Genomic DNA, 21646 nt, shown 5'->3' on the forward strand with positions numbered 1-21646 from the left:
CACGAGGAGGGATATCCCGAACCGGTCCACGGTGGACGGAATGTTACCCCCCGAATGTGGGGCAAACGGCCAACTCGGGCGGAGACAGACGCCCTGTAGAAAGAGAGCGTGTCTTTATTTAGCCAAAGTAGAGCAAAAGTACACAATGGAAACAAAGTGTTCATGTATAGATCCTGGGGGGTGGGGGTGGATGTGGGGGTATGGGGGTGGATGTGGGTGGGGGATTTGGGGGGGTTGGGGTGCGCAGACGTCTTGTCCTGGAAAGTGATTATAAGAAACGGGTTGTTTCGTGATTTGAACCCGTCCGTGCTACAGTACAAGTGTGTATTCACTAGGTGTGACCTGCAATAGTTGCTGATTCGACTATAGTCGAGTATACCCCCTAATTGACTATGGACGTCATAGTCGAATGTACCATTCTAACTGCATGGGGGTGCCCAAGGATGCTGCTAAGAATTAGTTGTTACATGAAATGTCTTTGTTTTCGTTATATATAGCCTTTTGTCAAATAAAATCATCTAATTTCTGTTAATAAATATTTTTAAATTATGTGTGCGCATTAACAATAGGCATCTTCCTTACTACACATTAATAAATCACACCCTGCAGTTGCACAATCCAAATGAGCGGAGCTGAACGCGCTACAGGATAGTCAGCATCTGCTGAGATTATAATGTCTACTAAAAAAAACTTCAAAAGTGTGGGAGTATTTTGAAAAAGATAAAGATGAATCAAACAAAGTAAAGTGCAAGTTATGTAATCAACGTCTTTCATTTCACACGACAACAACCAACATGGCATACCATTTAAAACGGGTAAGGTGAAATAAAACAGCCGTTTGTCGTTTCAGTCGTGTTGTCTCGTCGCGGTGCGTCTCGGCAAGTAGGTCTATAAACATTTTTTGCTTCTATAGATTCCCCAGAAAGGATGCAAAGTGTTTTTTATAATACATTTGCTTATTCTTTTTGCTAAATTTTATATTCATAAATGCAAATTTGCTAATAAAACACCATGTTTTCCTCACTTTATCAAAGATGTGGAATTATATGTGAAATCAATATCAGACTCTACGAATGAAAAGGCTCAAAGGACCTCTATATGTGAAATCAATATCGGACATAATTTCTATATGTACTTATTTGCATGTTTTTGTTTAATTAACACCCCTGGTCGTTTGTTCTCATGCTTGTATACTTGTATTGTATTTGAATATTGTCAATTAAAAAAAAAAGTATAAACCAAAAGAAAAAAAAGTAGGCCTATAAACATTTTTTGTTGTTGTTTGCTTTTTAAACCCCGTTATTTGAACCTTTCCTTATATATATTTTTTTGTGTGCCATTATTTTTTTTTCAGGCAGGCATGTTTTATTTTAAATATTTTTGACATTTTGCACAGTGCCTGTCTGACAGTTTGATATGCGCACTGCGCACTGACTGTGACTTTTTTTGTTAATGTTCTCTAACGTTTCATAAAAAAATAAATAAGTGAATAAATAAATAAATAAATAAAAGCTGAATAAGCCAACCTACCATGTTTATTCATTTATCTGAGTGTTTTAGGTTTTTACTTTAAAGTGGAAAAAAGTCCTCAATGAGAACGGGATCCCGTTTAAGGTGCTCTAGATTAAAAAAAACCAGATTTGACTATTAGTCGACTAAAGGGAAAATCTGACGAATCAGATTCGACTATGAAAATCCTTAGTTGAAGACACTTCTAGTATTCACTGCACTCCCACACGTGAACATGTTCGGCCAGCACACGTGAGGCGTCTTCATCACACGCCTGTGCAACATGAGGGCGGTGTTCACTCAACACGTTCCCCCGGAGAGATTACAGCCCCGAGTCGCGTAACGGAGGCGCTCAGCACGGAAATACTAGAGATAAATACCCCACATACAGTTTAAACTGATTTAAATCTGAGTGTGAAGTTTTATATAAGTCTGATTCATATCTTAAATCTGATTGAGTGTTAACCAGGGACGTCTTCAGGAGACCGCTAATAACTCCCTGAGTACTGTAATCGGACACAATACTGTGTTTATGTTTAGGAGTGATGTTAATAATCGGACTTTATGTTGTTGAACAACTCTAATAATCCGTTTAAAGGTCAGAACCGTAGTGGGTCATCGTTTGGAGGTAGTACAGGCGGAACTATCGTTATCGGTCGTGTTTTCCCGGGGACGGTTTAACGCAAACACACCGCGCAACCGGACGTGGAGCCCGTTTAACGTCCTCGCTTGTGTGTCGGGTTCCTCGTGAATACCGGCCCGGTTCTCCTCGCGTCTCGCGGCTGGACCCGACAGCTGCACCACCCACACCACCTCCAGGGAACACGCGTGTTTGAGATGAAGAAGAAGAGCGCGAGGAAGACGCGCCACGTGGTGGCGTGGATGAACAAAGGGGAGTGGGACCAGGTACTGGAGCACCTGTACTCGCGAGACCCCGCCCTCCAGAACCACGCCCTGCACCGCGTCTCCGCCTGGCGGGCCAGGTGAGCAGCTCCCCGCACCCCCGTCAGTGGGTGGAGGTGTGTGCGTGTGTGTGCGTGTGTGTGCGTGTGTGTGCGTGTGTGTGTGTGTGTGTGTCTGACTGACCCCGCGCTGTCTGACCGGTTCGGCCGCAGGTTCGGTCACAAGACCCCGGTGGCGGTGGAGAGCACAGCTAACCTGGTCCGGTGTCAGGTGCTGGACAACACCGGGAAGGTGGAGGGGGGCGATCTGGTGCTGCTCTACGGCATGGCGCTTACCAGGTGTGTGTGTGTGTGTGATGGGTGTGTGTGTATGTGTGTATAACCTGCGTGTGTGATGGGTGTGTGTGTGCGTGTGTGTATGTGTGTATAACCTGCGTGTGTGTGATGGGTGTGTGTGTATGTGTGTATAACCTGCGTGTGTGTGATTGGTGTGTGTATGTGTGTATAACTGTGTGTGTGTAACCTGTGTGTGTGTGTGTGTAACCTGTGTGTGATGGGTGTGTGTGTGTGTATGTGTGTATAACCTGTGTGTGTGTGTGTGTGTGTGTGTGTGTGTGTGTGTGTGTGTGTGTAACCTGTGTGTGTGTGTGATGGGTGTATGTATAACGTGTATGTGTGTGTGTGTGTGTGAGAGAGAGAGAGAGAGAGAGAGAGATGGGTGTGTGTGTGTATAACGTGCGTGTGTATAACCTGTGTGTGTGTGTAACCTCTGTGTGTGTGTGTGTGTGTGTGTGTGTGTGTGTGCTCATGCAGGTTTGTCAATCTCATCTTGGAGCGGCAGCAGGGACGAGTGGCCAGACCTCTGCGTCACCTGGCCAGTAGTGTGAGTGTCCACACACAAACTAGACCTCACACACTCGACCACACACACATACACACTCAACCACACACCCTCTCGCACACTCAACCACACACTCACGCACTCGACCACACACCCTCCCACACACTACACACACTCGACCACACACCCTCCCACACACTACACACACTCAACCACACACTCGAACACACACTCACACACTCGACCACACACCCTCCCGCACACTACACACACTCAACCACACACACATACACACTCGACCACACACCCTCTCACACACTCAACCACACACTCACACAGTCGACCACACACTACACACACTCGACCACACACCCTCCCGCACACTACACACACTCAACCACACACACATACACACTCGACCACACAACCTCCCGCACTCACAGCCCTATAAGCATAGAAAATACATCTTGCAAAACATGCATGTTAGACAGGTTCCTGTACGATGCTGTGGATGTCTCCTGTCTGCCTCTCTGTGATGTATCCTGTCTGTCTCTCTGTGATGTATCCTGTCTGTCTCTCTGTGATGTATCCTGTCTGTCTCTCTGTGATGTATCCTGTCTGTCTCTCTGTGATGTATCCTGTCTGCCTCTCTGTGATGTATCCTGTCTGTCTCTCTGTGATGTATCCTGTCTGTCTCTCATAGTTAAACATTCCAGAGTGGATTGTGAACCTGCGGCATGACATCACACACCGTAGACTTCCCCCCCTCAGATGGTGCCGCAAAGGTGAGCAGCACCTAGGGTGTGTGTGTGTGTGTGTGTAGGGTGTGTGTGTGTGTAGGGTGTGTGTGTAGGGTGTGTGTGTGTAGGGTGTGTGTGTAGGGTGTGTGTGTGTAGGGTGTGTGTGTGTAGGGTGTGTGTGTGTAGGGTGTGTGTGTGTAGGGTGTGTGTGTGTAGGGTGTGTGTGTAGGGTGTGTGTGTGTAGGGTGTGTGTGTGTAGGGTGTGTGTGTGTAGGGTGTGTGGGTGTGTGTGTATGGTGTGTGTGTAGGGTGTGTGTGTTTGTGTGTGTAGGGTGTGTGTGTAGGGTGTGTGTGTAGGGTGTGTGTGTGTATGGTGTGTGTGTAGGGTGTGTGGGTGTGTGTGTAGGGTGTGGGTGTGTGTGTAGGGTGTGTAGGGTGTGTGTGTGTGTAGGGTGTGTGTGTAGGGTGTGTGTGTGTGTAGGGTGTGTGTGTGTGTGTGTGTGTGTAGGGTGTGAGTTTGTGTTGAAATGGCTCCAGCAGGAATACTGGTTACTAATCTGTGTGTGTGTGTGTGTGTGTCTGTGTAGGGTGTGAGTTTGTGTTGAAATGGCTCCAGCAGGAATACTGGTCCCGACAGCTTAACAGCCAGCTCATAGAAGACTGGAACTCTTCATCTGAGGAAGAGGAGGATGAAGAGGAGAAAGACAAAAATCAAGCAGACGTTTTGACCCGACAGAGGGAGAGAGCGAGGGAGAGAGAGAGGGAGAGAGAGCTACACAGTGAGTATGGTGGCTCTGAACACCTGTGTCCCTTCACCTGTGTAACGGGAGTCTCAATGGACCCTGAAGATGGAGAATCTGAGAGATGGTTCCTCCACATGAAGATGGAGAATCTGAGAGATGGTTCCTCCACATGAAGATGGAGAATCTGAGAGATGGTTCCTCCACATGAAGATGGAGAATCTGAGAGATGGTTCCTCCACATGAAGATGGAGAATCTGAGAGATGGTTCCTCCACATGAAGATGGAGAATCTGAGAGATGGTTCCTCCACATGAAGATGGAGAATCTGAGAGGTGGTTCCTCCACATGAAGATGGAGAATCTGAGAGGTGGTTCCTCCACATGAAGATGGAGAATCTGAGAGGTGGTTCCTCCACCTGCACGTTCTTCCTGATCCAGCAGCTGCCACTAGTAAACAGAAGGCGTCAGAAGTAAACAGTGGGGTGGAGACGTTTAACACGCTGGATGTTCTGTCTGCAAGCCACAAGCATTTAGTCTGGGTCGTCATGGGGGCGTGTCTGGGTCGTCATGGGGGCGTGTCTGGGTCGTCATGGGGGCGTGTCTGGGTCGTCATGGGGGCGTGTCCATGTCCAGTGCTGATTCATGCCTCTCTCTTTCTCTGCAGAGAGAGCCAGAGAACTTCTCATCTCCTACGAACAAGAACAGTTTCAGGTATAAACCAGACAAACACACACACACACCCACACAAACCACACGCGTGACCCCCACTCAAACACAATGCCCATGCATGACACCCACACACACATGCGGCACACACACAAGCACCAACCTGTTTATTTTACAACCCTGACAAGTTGGCTCAAACATTTCATAGGGCGGGGGAGTTCAGGTTGCTCACACCAACCACGTAACTGCACATCTGTGCTGATGTATGAGTTGGTTTTGTCTCCATATTTGCTTTATGATACTTGAAACACACGTTTCAGGCATTCAGGGCTCCAGCCAGAATCCCTGTGGACACATCCAGGTCTTTGTGAGGCAGATTAGATTAGATTAGATTAGATTAGATTGAGGGTTTTGGTGTTTTGTGATCAGGAAGTTCTGATTCTCACGTGAGTGTGAGTGAGCGGTGCAGTGTTGTAGAAGAGTGGGTGTGTCTGGAGTGAGCTCGCGAGCGTACACTCGTCCCCACCCACGTCTGAGATGCACAGAGCCGGAGTCGTTTGTCTGTGCTGCTGCTGAGTTGAGTCACGTCGTGTCACCACGTCATTCGCCCGGTGTGTTAGATGCACGAGGAGCCGGTCGTGATGAAGCACTCTGGGGCGCTGAACCGTGTGCATCTCTACAGACCAGAGCTGATCCGAGGCGTCTCAGCGCAGTAAACCACAGACAGGCTCCGTGGTGGCCCGGCCGTCTTCAGCGTGGCACTACACACACCCGTATGTCCAGGGTCCTGGGTGCTCATGGATTTACCCACAGGGGTGTGATGTGGAATTAGAATAACAAAACATACCGTAACTTTCTGTTCTGTGCAGTTTAACAAGGAAACAGTGAAAAACCTGCATTCATTTCTCTGAATATTCTGTTGTTGGAACACAGACGCTCCACATCTGTCCACTAGAGGGCAGTGTGTGTGTGTGTGTGTGAGTGTGTGTGTGTGTGCGCGCGTGTGTGTATATATGTGTGTGTGTGCGCGCGTGTGTATGTGTGTGTGTGTCCCAGCCTCCAGAGATCAGTTCCCTCCCAAACGGTGTGTTAGACGTGGGTGCACATCTGTGAGATGTAGACGTGCAGGAAGCAGCTTGTCCTGCTGTGTTCAGCTCTTCCTGTGTTCAGCTCTTCCTGTGTTCAGCTCTTCCTGTGTTCAGCTCTTCCTGTGTTCAGCTCTTCCTAACGCCACCGTGTGCAGGTCGGACACGAGGAGGGGCCTCGCTGGTCACCGTGTGGGTCCGTGCTGTGTTTCCGTGGTCGTCATGTCTGATCCTCCCCCACACACACTCCCCTTCACTCTCCGTGCACTCTCACCCCACCCCCTTCTACGTGTGCACTCCAGTGGGGGGGGCAACCAGTGGGAGGGTGACGCGTTGCCTAGGCAACAGGGACACTGAAAACAGAACCGGGGTGACGCAGTGGAACAGTCGTTTTATCTGCGTGTGTTTTGTGAGGTCTGTGTGTGTGTGTGTGTGTGTGTGTGTGTGTGTAGGAGTTTCTGGGTGTGTGTGTTCTGTGTTTTCCAAGCTTTTCTGATCTAAATAATTTTGCGGTAATATGTAAATATTGTTAAAGTTCTGCACCAATCACTGCCCCAGTTCCTGTAGTCCATATATAGAATCTTAACGAACACATTTGCATATCTGTGCCTATTCAGCCTATAGCAATTTAGCCCCGCCCACTTACATTGCAGTTCTCAGGCTGACGGGCAAAATATAGGGCAGCCAATCAGACCACAGCTCATTAAACAAACTACAGAAAGTGCCTGTGATGGTTTGGAAAATGTTTGTGTAAATTAATGAATTATGGCACTTTATTGGAACGTAAAACCACCCAAACATTGTGAGAGGACATTTAGGGGAGAACACGGTGTAGTTCAATGTTGTTTGAAATATTTAGATGTTTTAATAATGTTTGTAGGAGTAGTGAATGGCACTAGTTGTAATGTCATGTGAGGAGTGTAAGCAGCCCTGTACTGAAGGAGTTCTGTTTACATTCATGTTTATAGGTTGGGGAGGTCTGGCGTCCGCAGAGCTCAGAGAACAACACCAGCACCGGTATTGGCTGGATACTCACACAAATCCAGCAGTTTGGCTCGGAGTCTGGGTGAGTGTGTGTGCACGTGTGTGTGTGTGTGTGTGCGAGACGTCTGTGTGTGTGCATCTGTGAGACGTCCATGAGACAGTGGAACTCAAATCCATCTCACGAATAATTATATAAGCATGTATGGGTCACGGAAAGTCTAGAATAATAAACAGTAATACTGACATACTGTAATCAACATCATGAAGTAAATAAACACAGTTTTACTGCAGTAGTCATATAGCTATAAATACTCTCATTCAGTAATGAGACAAATACTATAATCACATTTCATAATTGTAAAATATTTTATAATCCATATCCCAATGGAAATGGTGTGTGTGTAAGATGGAGATATACTGATACTGGTGTTTAATGTTTGTGTGTGTGTGTGTTTTACAGAGATATTCTGATTGATGTTTTGGTGCATGATGGATTTCTAATACCAACAGCAGAGCAGCTGGAGTCATTGGACATTAACCCCTCAGGTGCAGGCACACGCGCACACACACACACACACACACACACACACACACACACACACACACACACACACACACACACACACACACACACACACACACACACACACACACACACACACACACACACACACACACACACACTCACTCACTCACTCACTCACTCACTCACTCACTCACTCACTCACTCACTCACTCACTCACTCACTCACTCACTCACTCAGACTCAGAGCCAACCTGCTGGATTTGAGAAACATTATTAAAACATCTAAATATTTCAAACAACATTGAACTACACCGTGTTCTCCCCTAAATGTCCTCTCACAATGTTTGGGTGGTTTTACGTTCCAATAAAGTGCCATAATTCATTAATTTACACAAACATTTTCACCTTGCGTTTCTATATTTGTGACGGTGAATTAACCTTAAATAGCCTTAAAAAATTCAAAATGACCCTATAGTGTCTTGTGCACAGTTTCACAACTTCATGTCAATGGTAACTCTCTCTCTCTCTCTCTCTCTCTCTCTCTCTCTCTCTCTCTCTCTCACTCCCCCCCTCTCTCTCTTCCTCTCTCTCCCTCTCTCTCTCTCCCACCACCACAGAGGAACTGCTTGATCTTTTAAGCCCTCATCTGCCACGAGAGCTTCTTCGTTTCTGGTTACCCTTGTTGAGGGTTCTGAGCTCCGCCTCGTTTATAAACCTCATCCTGGAAAGACTATTCGCTGAGCTCTCTAACGAGCCAACCAATCACCGCATGTTCTACCTTTCGGCCTGGATCTCAGAGTTTCTACACTGCAACAGTAAAAGTAGGGAAGGGTGTGAGTGTGAGATCAAGGGTGTGAGATCAAGGGTGTGAGATCAAGGGTGTGAGATCAAGGGTGTGAGATCAAGGGTGTGAGAGCGTGAGGTCAAGGGTGTGAGAGCGTGAGGTCAAGGGTGTGAGAGCGTGAGGTCAAGGGTGTGAGAGCGTGAGGTCAAGAATGTGTGAGCGTGAGGTCAAGGGTGTGTGAGGTCAAGGGTGTGTGAGGTCAAGGGTGTGTGAGGTCAAGGGTGTGTGAGGTCAAGGGTGTGTGAGGTCAAGGGTGTGTGAGGTCAAGGGTGTGAGATCAAGGGTGTGAGATCAAGGGTGTGTGAGCATGAGATCAAGGGTGTGTGAGCGTGAGGTCAAGGGAGTGTGAGCGTGAGGTCAAGGGTGTGAGGTCAAGGGTGTGAGGTCAAGGGTGTGAGGTCAAGGGTGTGAGGTCAAGGGTGTGAGAGCGTGAGGTCAAGGGAGTGAGCGTGAGGTCAAGGGTGTGTGAGCGTGAGGTCAAGGGTGTGTGAGCGTGAGGTCAAGGGTGTGTGAGCGTGAGGTCAAGGGTGTGAGCGTGAGGTCAAGGGTGTGTGAGCGTGAGGTCAAGGGTGTGTATGCAGACGTTAAGAACATGACAATAAAATCATTTTATATAACTAAACAGTTGTAGGTTTTGACTAAATAAAATAAAAAGGCCTGAATGACGAGCTGAACATCAGATTAAAATGTGTGTGTGTGTGTGTGTGTGTGTGTGTGTGTGTGTGTGTGTGTGTGTAACAGGTGAGTCTAAAGCCCTCAAGAGGGTGAAGATGATGAAGGAGAGGATCTTCGTCTCTCGAGTGCCGTTGGCGTGTCAGGATCTGCTCTCTGCGTGTCTGACCTCTCCCTGTCCTGCTACACCCTTCCTGCTACAACAGTGTGTACACACACACACACACACACACACATACATACACACACACACACACACACATACACACACACCTATACACATACATACACACACACACCTATACACATACACACACACCTATACACACACACACACACACCTATACACATATACACACCTATACACATATACACACCTATACACATATACACACCTATACACACACACACACCTATACACATACACACACACACACATACACACATACACACACCTATACACATACACACACACACACATACACACACCTATACACACACACACACACACACACCTATATACACACACACACCTATACACACACACACACACACACACACACACACACACCTATACACATACACACACACACACACACACACATACACACACACCTATACACACACACACACACCTATACACACACACATACCTATACACACACACCTATACACACACTCACACCTATACACACACACACACACACACACCTATACACATACAGACACACACACACCTATACACACACACCTATACACATACACACACACACACATACACACACTTATACACATACATACACACACACATACACACACCTATACACATACATACACACACACATACACACACACCCACACCTATTCACATACATACACACACACACACACACACACACACACATATACACATACATACACACACACACACACACACATATACACATACATACACACACACATATACACACACCCACTATATATATATATATATATAATTCATATGATCTTTAACAGTGCACACACACATAAAAACTCCAAAGTTCATGACCGTTATTATTTATTTATTTTAATACTCCACCTTTTTATGTTCCTCCAGGATTTTGACGGACATGGATAAGCCCCTCCCCACAGGCACACAACACAACCTCCTTCATCTCTGTAGCATCTACACGCAAAGTAACCTTGGTGACGGTTCACCTGGCAACACAGACCCCTCCCAGCCTGTATACACAGTGGAGAGCCTTCATGAACGACTGGAACAAAACAGGCGTGGCCACTCGCCAAAACACGCCCCTGGACTTGCACAGGCCCCGCCCACACAGGACATTCATGAGCATTTGAGTGCAGAAACGATCCAGGAACAACAAGCAGCATTACGGGGTTCACCGTGGAGTGTGTGTACAGGTATAACACAAACACACCTGTGTACAGGTATAACACAAACACACCTGTGTACAGGTATAACACAAACACACCTGTGTACAGATATAACACAAACACACCTGTGTACAGGTATAACACAAACACACCTGTGTACAGGTATAACACACACCTGTGTACAGGTACCACACACACGTGTGTACAGGTATAACACAAACACACGTGTGTACAGGTATCACACACACACACGTGTGTACAGGTATCACACACACACACGTGTGTACAGGTATCACACACACACACACACGTGTGTACAGGTATCACACACACACACACACGTGTGTACAGGTATCACACACATGTGGGGGACAGCTCCCACATGATTCTGGGATTCTGGAAGTCGTTAACATCTTCACTTTCAGGACCATTACTGATCAGAAACAAGCGCCACGGGTTCAGTTCACACACCGTGGGTTCAGGGCGCAGTATAATCCATCAGGATGGCAGTGTGGTGGTGGTGTGCTAGCCCCGAGTTAGCCCTGAGCGCTGCAGTTAGCGCTGAACGCTAGAGAATGTGTAAATACCAGGAAATTAAATTTGTACATATTTTCTGTTCTTCAGTGTTTCAGTCTTCGTTCTGAGCAGTCTTTGTTCATATTCAACCAATGTGTGCTCTCCCAGATAAGGTCCCCTGGAAACAGTACCCTCTGGGGAAGGTTCCAGGCCAGACAGAAGACCCCTCGTGTCTAATGGTGGAGACGTATTCTACACTGACTGTTTTTGACCAGCAGGTGGAGCTAGACCAGATTTCTCAGCCCCACGCCCACACAAGGTGAGAGGTGCAGCTTTGGAACTCATTGGAATTCTGGGTAAGGTGCTCTAAATTGTCATGACAAGCATTCTGATTGGATACGGAGTGCTAGAAATCATCGTCTTTGGGTAGGGGTTGGTGTGGGGTTATCTGTGGCAGTGGCCAATCACAGCAGCTTTGGGTAGTGGTGGGGGTGGTGTTATCGGTACCAGTGGCCAATCACAGCAGCTTTGGGTAGTGGTGGGGGTGGTGTTATCGGTACCAGTGGCCAATCACAGCAGCTTTGGGTAGTGGTGGGGGTGGTGTTATCGGTACCAGTGGCCAATCACAGCAGCTTTGGGTAGTGGTGGGGGTGGTGGGTTTTGTGCAGTGTGAAGTCTAAAGCCACTTCTGTCTGTGTCCACAGCAGTGCTATAGTGAGCAGAACCGGATCAGATGGACCGCTGTGGACACACAGCGACCTCAGCAAGCTGAAGATGGGTCTCAAGCTGTACTAACACACACACACACACACACACACACACACAGGGTCGCCCTCGCTGGAGTGAGCATGCATGCATTGGTCTGAACTTGCCGGGACACAGTGTGAACTCAGTCTGAACAGTCCGACCTTAACGGGGAGCTGAGTACTCCTGACCCTCCGAACTAAGTTGCCGTCACTCTGATCGGCGGGTGGTGTTATGGAAGCTGCCCGCTCCATTCTCAGACGAGATCTAGACACTCACACGTCTTCATTATTTTGTTAACACCTTAACTCCAAGTTAGAGCTACTGTGTGACTGTTTTCTGATTACAATTGTCTTCCAGGCATTATTAATACTGAAGATTTGCCAAATTTGAGTATTGGTGGGAGTATAGGGTAAAGTTGGTTTCTGGGGTGGTATGAAGCATTAGCTCAGGTCAGTGTTCTCTACCCAGCATGCAATGCTGCATCTGCTCCAACCCAGTGCCCCTCCCCCGAACCTCCCTCCAAACACACCATGTCAGACATGTTGATGTAACAATGTTATTTAAATGTATAACATTTAGTATACATGTTACTGAAATGTATGTACTGGTAATCAATTCTACAGGGTTAAAAAACATCTGTATTGCATTTTTCACTTACTTTGACAGAATATGACATTTTCTGCTTTTCTTCCCTGTACAATGTATGTATGTATGTATGAGACCTGCATCACTTCATCTGTGCCCAAGCCCAGCAGGGTGACCTGATTAGTTCGTAGGTCATGGTTATGTTCATAATCAAACTAGTTCACGTAAGACCAGTGAAGCTGTATTGAATGTTTCACGATGTTACACACCACACTGAAAGGTGATTTTGAAGAGTTAACACTCTTGGAACTTAAGAGCAAAAATAAAATGCAACACGTGGTTTCCTCACTTGTGGTATTCCTCGTGCCTCTCTCCTCCCCGTCTTCAGTGGACAGGTAGGTGTCGGCCCTGCAGCTGTGGTTCTGGTGCACTGTGGTTAGAAAGATCTCCAGCAGAGGTTTGGGGAGCAGGGACCATGTGCTGGGGAAGATCTGAACAAGATCTGGCAGCTGGCACTCGTGTACGAAGTAACTGTCATGGGCTTTACCTGCATCTCCACAAGGAATTTAGGAAACGTAGTTTGAGTCTGGATTTGTTCTGAAGGAAAAAGTTTAGTGTTACACTGGGAGGTGGAGGTTACTTCATAATGAACACTAGTGTTACACTGGGAGGTGGAGGTTACTTCATAATGAACACTAGTGTTACACTGGGAGGTGGAGGTTACTTCATAATGAACACCAGTGTTACACTGGCAGGTGGAGGTTACTTCATAATGAACACAAGTGTTACACTGGCAGGTGGAGGTTACTTCATAATGAACACCAGTGTTACACTGGCAGGTGGAGGTTACTTCATAATGAACACTAGTGTTACACTGGGAGGTGGAGGTTACTTCATAATGAACACCAGTGTTACACTGGCAGGTGGAGGTTACTTCATAATGAACACTAGTTACACTGGGAGGTGGAGGTTACTTCATAATGAACACAAGTGTTACACTGGGAGGTGGAGGTTACTTCATAATGAACACCAGTGTTACACTGGCAGGTGGAGGTTACTTCATAATGAACACTAGTGTTACACTGGCAGGTGGAGGTTACTTCATAATGAACACAAGTGTTACACTGGCAGGTGGAGGTTACTTCATAATGAACACCAGTGTTACACTGGCAGGTGGAGGTTACTTCATAATGAACACTAGTGTTACACTGGGAGGTGGAGGTTACTTCATAATGAACACTAGTGTTACACTGGGAGGTGGAGGTTACTTCATAATGAACACTAGTGTTACACTGGGAGGTGGAGGTTACTTCATAATGAACACAAGTGTTACACTGGCAGGTGGAGGTTCTGTGTTTGAAAAGAAACAACAAACATAAAAAATACAATTTAACCAATTGGTTTTGGCTTTATTGAAGAAAACAAAGACGTTTTGTCATTGAGACTTACATTTTGTTTGAGTCCATAGACCCAAAGAGTTACAAAGTTCTTTAATCTATTTTGGAGTTCTGGTTTTGTATTTTAAAACAAGTTTAAAAGCAAATGTTTTATTCACCAGAGAATAAAACATACTACTGTATGTCATTGTTACATCACGAGACTTTAGTGGTCATATCACTCAGCCAACCTGTAACAGATTTGTATGTACATATTATATATATATATATATATATATATATATATATATATATATATAATGTGGTGTGTGTGTAAATATAATCACAACACAAGGGAAAAAAACGACTAGATTTTGAGGACATAAGAATTGCACTAATTCACAAATTGAACTTTTGAAAAGCGCAATAATCATTCATCATAGCAAACATCAAAGATATTGTCTTTTGTTAAGGTTAAAGTTCATAATAAAACTCTTCATTCCTGAGACTGGGTGTGTGGGTGTGAGTGAGTGATCCAGTGTGTCAGCTGGTATTTTATACATACATTTTTATTTTGTTGTCATTTACAGATTAAACACATCTTTGTAGTCCATAACATGAATCCAATCAACTCAGGAAAGACTCCATACTGTTCACTGTGTGGAACCTTCAGACTCTTGGGCTTTAAAAATATTTTTTAGAACATTCTAGAATTCATTTCTGTAATTCTAGAAGCCAACTGATGAAGTTTAGAAGGTTGAGGTCCTTTCAGACAGCAAAGAGGCCTGTTGTCACTGTCAACCAATGAAAAATCAGCGCGAAGAGGCCTTCCTTCACTGTCAACCAATAAAATTAGCGTGAAGAGGCCTGTCATCACTGTAAACCAATCACAAATTAGCGTGAAGAGGCCTGTCATCACTGTAAACCAATCACAAACCAGAGCGAAGAGGCCTGTCTTCACTGTCAACCAATGAAAAATCAGAGAACGAAGAGGCCTTTCTTCACTGTCAACCAATCACAAATCGGAGCGAAGACGCCCGTTATCACCGTCAACCAATTAAAGTTTGGTGCAGTACAGATAGATTGGGATGCAATTCAAATTTGCTAAAGTGTGATGAAGGTAAAGATGCTTTGTTCTGTGTCATAGTGTTAAAAAGTCCTCAATTCACACACGTGGAAAGATAAATCTCTAAGGCAGGTAAAGTGTGTGTGTGTGTCTGTTCTCGTTACCTAAAGGTGTACACACATACCAGTCATCAGTCCCATCAGTTTGAGCTGACATCAGTCTGTCCGAACAGTGTCAGTCTTTTGTCAGTATCTTCTCTTGTGTCATAAAGTCCTGTCCTGTGTCATTTCTTCTCCTGTATCAAAGTCCTGTCCTGTGTCATGTCTTCTCCTGTATCAAAGTCCTGTCCTGTGACAATGTCTGTCTGTGCTGTCTCCGTTCAACATTATGTGCTTTAAAATATCATTGAGACAGCCAAATTCACCAGACATCCACATTTACACTAAAGTCCATACAGACCAGAGTAGATCAGACATCCACACTTACACTAAAGTCCATACAGACCAGACCTGCACACTTACACTAAAGTCCATACTGACCAGAGTAGATCAGACATCCACACTTACACTAAAGTCCACACTTACACTAAAGTCCATACAGACCAGACCTGCACACTTACACTAAAGTCCATACTGACCAGAGTAGATCACACATCCACACTTACACTAAAGTCCACACTTACACTAAAGTCCATACAGACCAGACCTGCACACTTACACTAAAGTCCATACTGACCAGAGTAGATCAGACATCCACACTTACACTAAAGTCCACACTTACACTAAAGTCCATACAGACCAGACCTGCACACTTACACTAAAGTCCATACTGACCAGAGTAGATCAGACATCCACACTTACACTGAAGTCCATACAGACCAGATTAGATCAGACATCCACACTTACACTAAAGTCCATACAGACCAGAGTAGATCAGACATCCACACTTACACTAAAGTCCATACAGTCCAGACCTGCACACTTACACTAAAGTCCATACTGACCAGAGTAGATCAGACATCCACACTTACACTGAAGTCCATACAGACCAGATTAGATCAGACATCCACACTTACACTAAAGTCCATACTGACCAGAGTAGATCAGACATCCACACTTACACTAAAGTCCATACAGACCAGAGTAGATCAGACATCCACACTTACACTAAAGTCCATACTGACCACAATAGATCAGACATCCACACTTACACTAAAGTCCATACTGACCAGATTAGATCCGAGTATTTATAGCACACAGTAACCCAAGCCAGCTGTGGTTGTCAAGGCAACCAGTGTGTGTGTATGTGTGTGTGTGTGTGTGTGCATGCTGTAGCAGCAAGGTGTGAACATCATGTGATCCTGCTTGAGTTAGCTGGTCCATCATTTTTGTGTGTGTGCGCATATTTGTGAAAAGCACTACTACTGTGCAAATCAAAGTGGTTAAACTTTTGTATTCAATATTTACAAAGGAAAAATATATACTGTATATATATATATATATATATATATATATATATGTATATATATATATATTTGGATAGGAGCACACAGCTTGTGTGTATGTCACCCCCCGATCAATATATCAGAGAGAATAAGAGAGAAACAGAGAGAATTCAGACATAGGTGTGGGTGGTGAGAATGTGAGAGGACGTGATGACATCACCGAGTGTGTGTGAAGTGTGTGTGAAGTGTGTGTGAAGGAGATCGTGTTTCCAGAGAGATCTCCTTCTGTTCGTACCCACAGTGTGCGCACGTTAAAACAGCGGCCATGGAGCCGACACTGGTCCTTCTGCGCGCGCACACACACACACACACACACAGCTACAAGGTGAGAGAGAGAAAGAATGAGAGGGGAGGAGAGGGGATGGGAGAAGAAGGGAGGAGAAGAGAGGAGAGATCCCTGGATGTAGACGTCTGCCCGGCAGGTAAGAAGCCTTCTGTATGGGCTACACTAGTGACACATAGTGTCACTAACATTATGGCATTAATGTCTCATAATCCTTTAAAATAAAACTACGCTGTTTTTTTATAGAACTATATATATATTTGTATATATGTATATAGATGATACTGTACAGCTCTTTTTTAACAATCAAGAAATAGATACAATTTGTATCAACAAGCAAAGGTCGTTTCTACACATTTGAGGTGTGATGGCTTGCTGCACGTGCGGGAAGAAAGGATCTAGGATTAGACCCAGCAGGGGTCCAAGATGTCATAGAGCATGTCACGGCTGACGATGTCATAAAGCACACCTGGAACCTCGCTCTGCCAGAGCTCCTTTAGAACCTCGCTCTGCCAGAGCTCCTTTAGAACCTCGCTCTGCCAGAGCTCCTTTAGAACCTCGCTCTGCCAGAGCTCCTTTAGAACCTCTGAACTTCTGAGAGATTTGCCTCCTTCCATATTGGAGAAAGAAGGTGCAGTAATGAATCTCTCAAGAGTCCCAAGGAAGGACGGAATCACACCACCATGTACAGGATGCTGGAGGGTACACAGAAGTAAACAAGCAAGCAAGCAGGCTGTGCTAAAGTTACTTTAAAACATCTGAACAAACACACCTCCAGGAAAAAGGAGTGGTTTGGTTAGCACAGTTGTGTCAAAGTATCCCTTTCATCTCTTGAGGATTGAGGCTTATTCGTCACTGAGCACAGCTCATTCTCGTTCTGCATCTGTAAAGCTTTTAATGCACTGACACGAATCTGATTCAGTCTCCCTGTAACATGAAGTCATCCAGGAGAACAGGAAGGACGGGGGAGGGGCTTGGGAGGCAGCAAGCGACCTGTCAATCAAATGTAAGAAACAACCCAACGACAGCCTGGTGTTCCGCGTGTGTGTGTATCGCACAGGGAGAAACAGGTAGGCAGTGTGTTACCTTCCCACGAGCGGTAACAGAACCCGTCAGGGCCCCACCTGCGCTCATGAAAACAACAAACAACAAACAAACAAACAAACAAACAAAACGTTTTCACCCAGACACCAAGAGCATCTTTTGGGTCTTTAACATTCTTCTGGGACATGAGCACATACACAGAAGGGCAGAGGGGCCGTTGTCTCCCAGCACCAATCAGAAAATAGATGCCTGTTACAAGCATTCTGCCGACGAGACACAGCTCCCCCGCCCTTGTTTACACTTCTTTAGGTTATAATTAAAGTCACAATTACATCATTACGAATTTTAACTGAGTAATGATCGAATTACGCACTGTAGTATTTCATGCATGGACTCTGAGCTGACTAACGCTAGAATCAATACTAGTACAGTACTATAAGTACTAGTACGGTACTATCAGTACTTTTTTAAATGCTAAATTTACATGTAAACTGACAGATGTTACTTGAACAAACTGCTGCTAAAAAATACTGGAGTTCAAACAAGATGAATAATCGGCATTACAAAATATTTTCTGAACGGCAGAGTGTAAGCTACGCAGTCGTTGAGTCAAGAAAAAACACCTACGGTGGCTCGCATGGAGGGGTCCGCTCCCAGAACCACGCGGCTTCAGAACCGTGTAAACACCCTGAAACATGCTGAATCGTTTCTTTTGCATCAGAACAATTACTGCACAACCCTGGAGTCTAGTGTTACACATCAAAATAAACACCTCTACTACACTAAAACACTGAAGCTGTGGGTTACTACACAGCTATCATCATCATCATCATCATCATCATCAAAGTCTCTACATCTGTGAGTCAAGCACATTCACAGACTCTATATTTGGCCTTGGGTAAGCAGCATACAGTAATCTTTTAAATGGCTTTATCTGTGCAAGAAGGCAAACTAGCACATTATCTGGGCAGGTTGGTAACTCTTCACCCAAAACACCACCCGACTAGAAGGTCTGCTTTGAAATATAGCTTTGATAAACTAATTACCATTAAATGCTAACTGCTAAAATCTTTGACCTTAACCTATCAATAAAACAATTACCTTAACCCCTTTGGTGAGGTCACTCTCAAATAAGGCCAGAAAAGTTCAAAAGGGCAAACTTCATGCTTTGAGGTACTCAAGAGGTCACACTCCCTTCTGTAGGTTCACCTGTTCATCGAACACGCCATCAAAACAATTTTAGTTTATAAAAGTTACAATATTTACAATGGTGCAAGTGAACACACAACTCGTGCCCCCGGTGTATGTGAACACACAACTCGTGCCCCCGGTGTATGTGAACACACAACTCGTGCCCCTGGTGTATGTGAACACACAACTCGTGCCCCCGGTGTATGTGAACACACAACTCGTGCCCCCGGTGTAAGTGAGGACAGTGTTCATACTGCACAAGGCTCGTCCAGGGAGGCTTCGGACCTGGTTCTCTTCTCCCAGAATGAAGTAATCTTTTAACCATTTAACCTGAAGGAACCTTTTTAAGGTTAAACCCTGTCAATTTGTTACACAGCTGCTCTCTCCTGGGTCTCAAAGGGGCATCAGTTACGCCAACGATTTTCCCAACTCACAGCATAATAAATATTAATATCAGTTCAATTTCCTAATTTATATTTGTACTATGTTAATTCACCACCTAATGGATTATTAATATTCTCAGCTGTTCTCAGATCAGCATTCCTGTTTTAGTCTGTATATCATATAAGTGCATTTTCTGCAGTTTTGGACAAAGTTGAAATCTAAATGGCCAGAGGTGTACAAGTCTATATAATTAACAAAGGAAGCAAACAAAATCCTCTTCTTCATTTTCTAAATGTGAATCTATTAAATATCAACCCAAACGTGCTGTAACGTTGTTAATGTTTAAAAAGAAAAGAACACAAAACATAAAATAATTAAAATCCAGAAACCAGAGAGAGAACCATGGTGTATGGACATGACGGATGAAGGCAGGAGGAGAGGAGGTATCAGCCGCTCCTTCAGGGACCTGTGGCCTTCACAACGCCATCCCACACCTCAATGACACGACCGCAGTTTTGTAACGATGACCGCCGCCAGCTGCTGAGGGTCGGTCATGTGAGGATTCTTCTCCATCACCGAGTGGACGACGTATGCCGGAAAGATATTGCAGAGGTTGCGATAAGTCTGGTACTGGTGTTCCGGGATCGGGTGGCGTTCTAGCGGTTCCATCGCAGGTCCCAAGCGCGATCCTGGCGGGGTATCCCACGGCGACCTCCAGATCTGCTCCATCTTCTCCGGCATGCTGCGGACCATCACGCGTTCGCAGCAGGGCGTGAGGCCCCCCGTCAGCCCGTAGGGGGCGTAGCCGTACGGCTCGCTGGCACAGGGCAGCGGGTCCCAGCTGGCGTGCTGCTCACGACAGAGCGGCGGGCGGCGCTGACGTAGAGGGTTACTCTCGTACAGGCGGGAGTCCGAGATGCTGTCCATGCGCGTCATCCCCAGAGATCGGCTTTGCTGTGCCGGTCCCGACGAGGGCAGCACGCTCTGGGAGAGCGGGGGGTAGTCCCCGGGACAACTGGACCGCGCCCCCACCAAGGGGTGCTGTGTGTGGGGCAGCAGGTGGGCAGAGGACTGCTTGCGTGGTCCCGGTTTGGGCTCGTCTGTGCCGTAACTCTGGACCCTCGTCAGGGCCTCGTGGTGAAAGCCATGTGCAAAAGCCTGAAGACGCGTCTGCACAGGAGACTGGCCCTTGGTGCCGTCATCCAGACTGCCCTCCATGGAGTACATCTCAGCCCCATAGGAGGAGAAGGACTCGGAGGAGTGGCTGCGGCCAGGTTCGGGACACATGCCGGAGGCTCGTCCAGAGTAGCTTCCCCCTACGCCTGCTGGGTCCGGCTGCTCCAGGCTACAGAAGCTGTCCTGCATGCTTCCTAGGCTGATCGTGGAGAAGTCGCTGAGCATGGAGTAGTAGCCATGGTCGCTGACCACGGAGTCGTATTTGGGGAAGGGCTCGCTGTAGGCCACCGACGCCCCCTGGCTGTTGGTGACGAGGATGGGCGGGTAGTGAATGCTGCCGGCGTGCTCCAGGGAGCTGTGGGTGAAGTGGTGCGATCCCGGCACGGGGCTGCTGGCCGAGCGGGTGTTCAGGGCCCCGGCCGCGTGGCTCTTCACGGGCGGCATGGTGGGAACGCTGAGCGCCGTCACCAGCGACGGGACGGAACTCGCCTCGGCCTTGCGGGCCGGGCAGAGCCGCTCCTCCGGCTCGCAGGCGGCCGAGCGGATGCTGGGGTCCGACTGGCGCTTCGGCGCCACGCGCTTGGCCTCCGAGCCGGCTTCGCCCTTGGCCACCGCACCGAGGGTCCCGCACTTGGCGAGCGCTCCCTCGCTCATGGTCTTGACGGCGGAGAGTTTGGCGAATGCTCGGAGCTCGTCGGCCACGGAGCGCAGCGGTTGTGCGGCTCTCTCCGGGTGGTAGTACTTACACTTGTGACCGTACGTGCACTTCTTACCTGAGAAGACAGCAGGAGGGGGGAGGGAAGCAGAAGGTACTGGCTGCGTCAGACGTGCAGAGGGAACTCTGGGAATTGTATGCGTAAGGTGATGCCGTTTCCTACTTTTGC

General features: G+C 46.6%; 2 protein-coding genes across 3 annotated transcripts in view; one reads left to right on the plus strand and one right to left on the minus strand.

Annotated features, from left to right (window-relative positions):
- Nucleotides 1-1885: 1885 nt before the first annotated feature.
- Nucleotides 1886-13086, plus strand: las1l (LAS1 like ribosome biogenesis factor). Of its 2 annotated transcripts, none has more exons than XM_076987672.1 (13): nucleotides 1886-2492; nucleotides 2625-2750; nucleotides 3225-3294; nucleotides 3956-4037; nucleotides 4580-4771; nucleotides 5398-5444; nucleotides 7453-7550; nucleotides 7929-8014; nucleotides 8612-8815; nucleotides 9580-9715; nucleotides 10610-10917; nucleotides 11575-11725; nucleotides 12114-13086. In XM_076987672.1, exons 1-13 carry the CDS (start codon nucleotides 2347-2349, stop codon nucleotides 12199-12201), a joined length of 1734 nt encoding a protein of 577 aa, XP_076843787.1. In that variant the 5' UTR covers nucleotides 1886-2346; the 3' UTR covers nucleotides 12202-13086. The 2 variants fall into 2 exon arrangements, with proteins under 2 accessions (XP_076843787.1, XP_076843786.1); XM_076987671.1 differs by having other exon boundaries at nucleotides 1895-2492; nucleotides 12111-13086.
- A 985-nt stretch (nucleotides 13087-14071) lies between these two features.
- zc3h12b (zinc finger CCCH-type containing 12B) overlaps nucleotides 14072-21646 on the minus strand; it is a 29256-nt gene continuing 21681 nt past the window's right edge. The window contains exon 6 of the mRNA XM_076987670.1: nucleotides 14072-21535. Coding sequence (XP_076843785.1) covers nucleotides 20082-21535 — 1454 coding nt within the window. The 3' untranslated portion in view covers nucleotides 14072-20081. The remainder of the gene's footprint in view (nucleotides 21536-21646) is intronic.

The sequence above is a fragment of the Brachyhypopomus gauderio genome, unplaced genomic scaffold, assembly GCF_052324685.1.
Source record: "Brachyhypopomus gauderio isolate BG-103 unplaced genomic scaffold, BGAUD_0.2 sc54, whole genome shotgun sequence".
NCBI lineage: Eukaryota > Metazoa > Chordata > Actinopteri > Gymnotiformes > Hypopomidae > Brachyhypopomus > Brachyhypopomus gauderio.

Excerpts from the sequence above, each read along its gene's own strand:
- las1l (XM_076987671.1), top strand. The coding sequence starts at position 2,347 with ATGAAGAAGAAGAGCGCGAGGAAGACGCGCCACGTGGTGGCGTGGATG. Across the intron at positions 2,751-3,224 it reads TACGGCATGGCGCTTACCAG|GTTTGTCAATCTCATCTTGG; the intron begins GTGTGTGTGTGT and ends GTGCTCATGCAG. Across the intron at positions 3,295-3,955 it reads TGCGTCACCTGGCCAGTAGT|TTAAACATTCCAGAGTGGAT; the intron begins GTGAGTGTCCAC and ends TGTCTCTCATAG.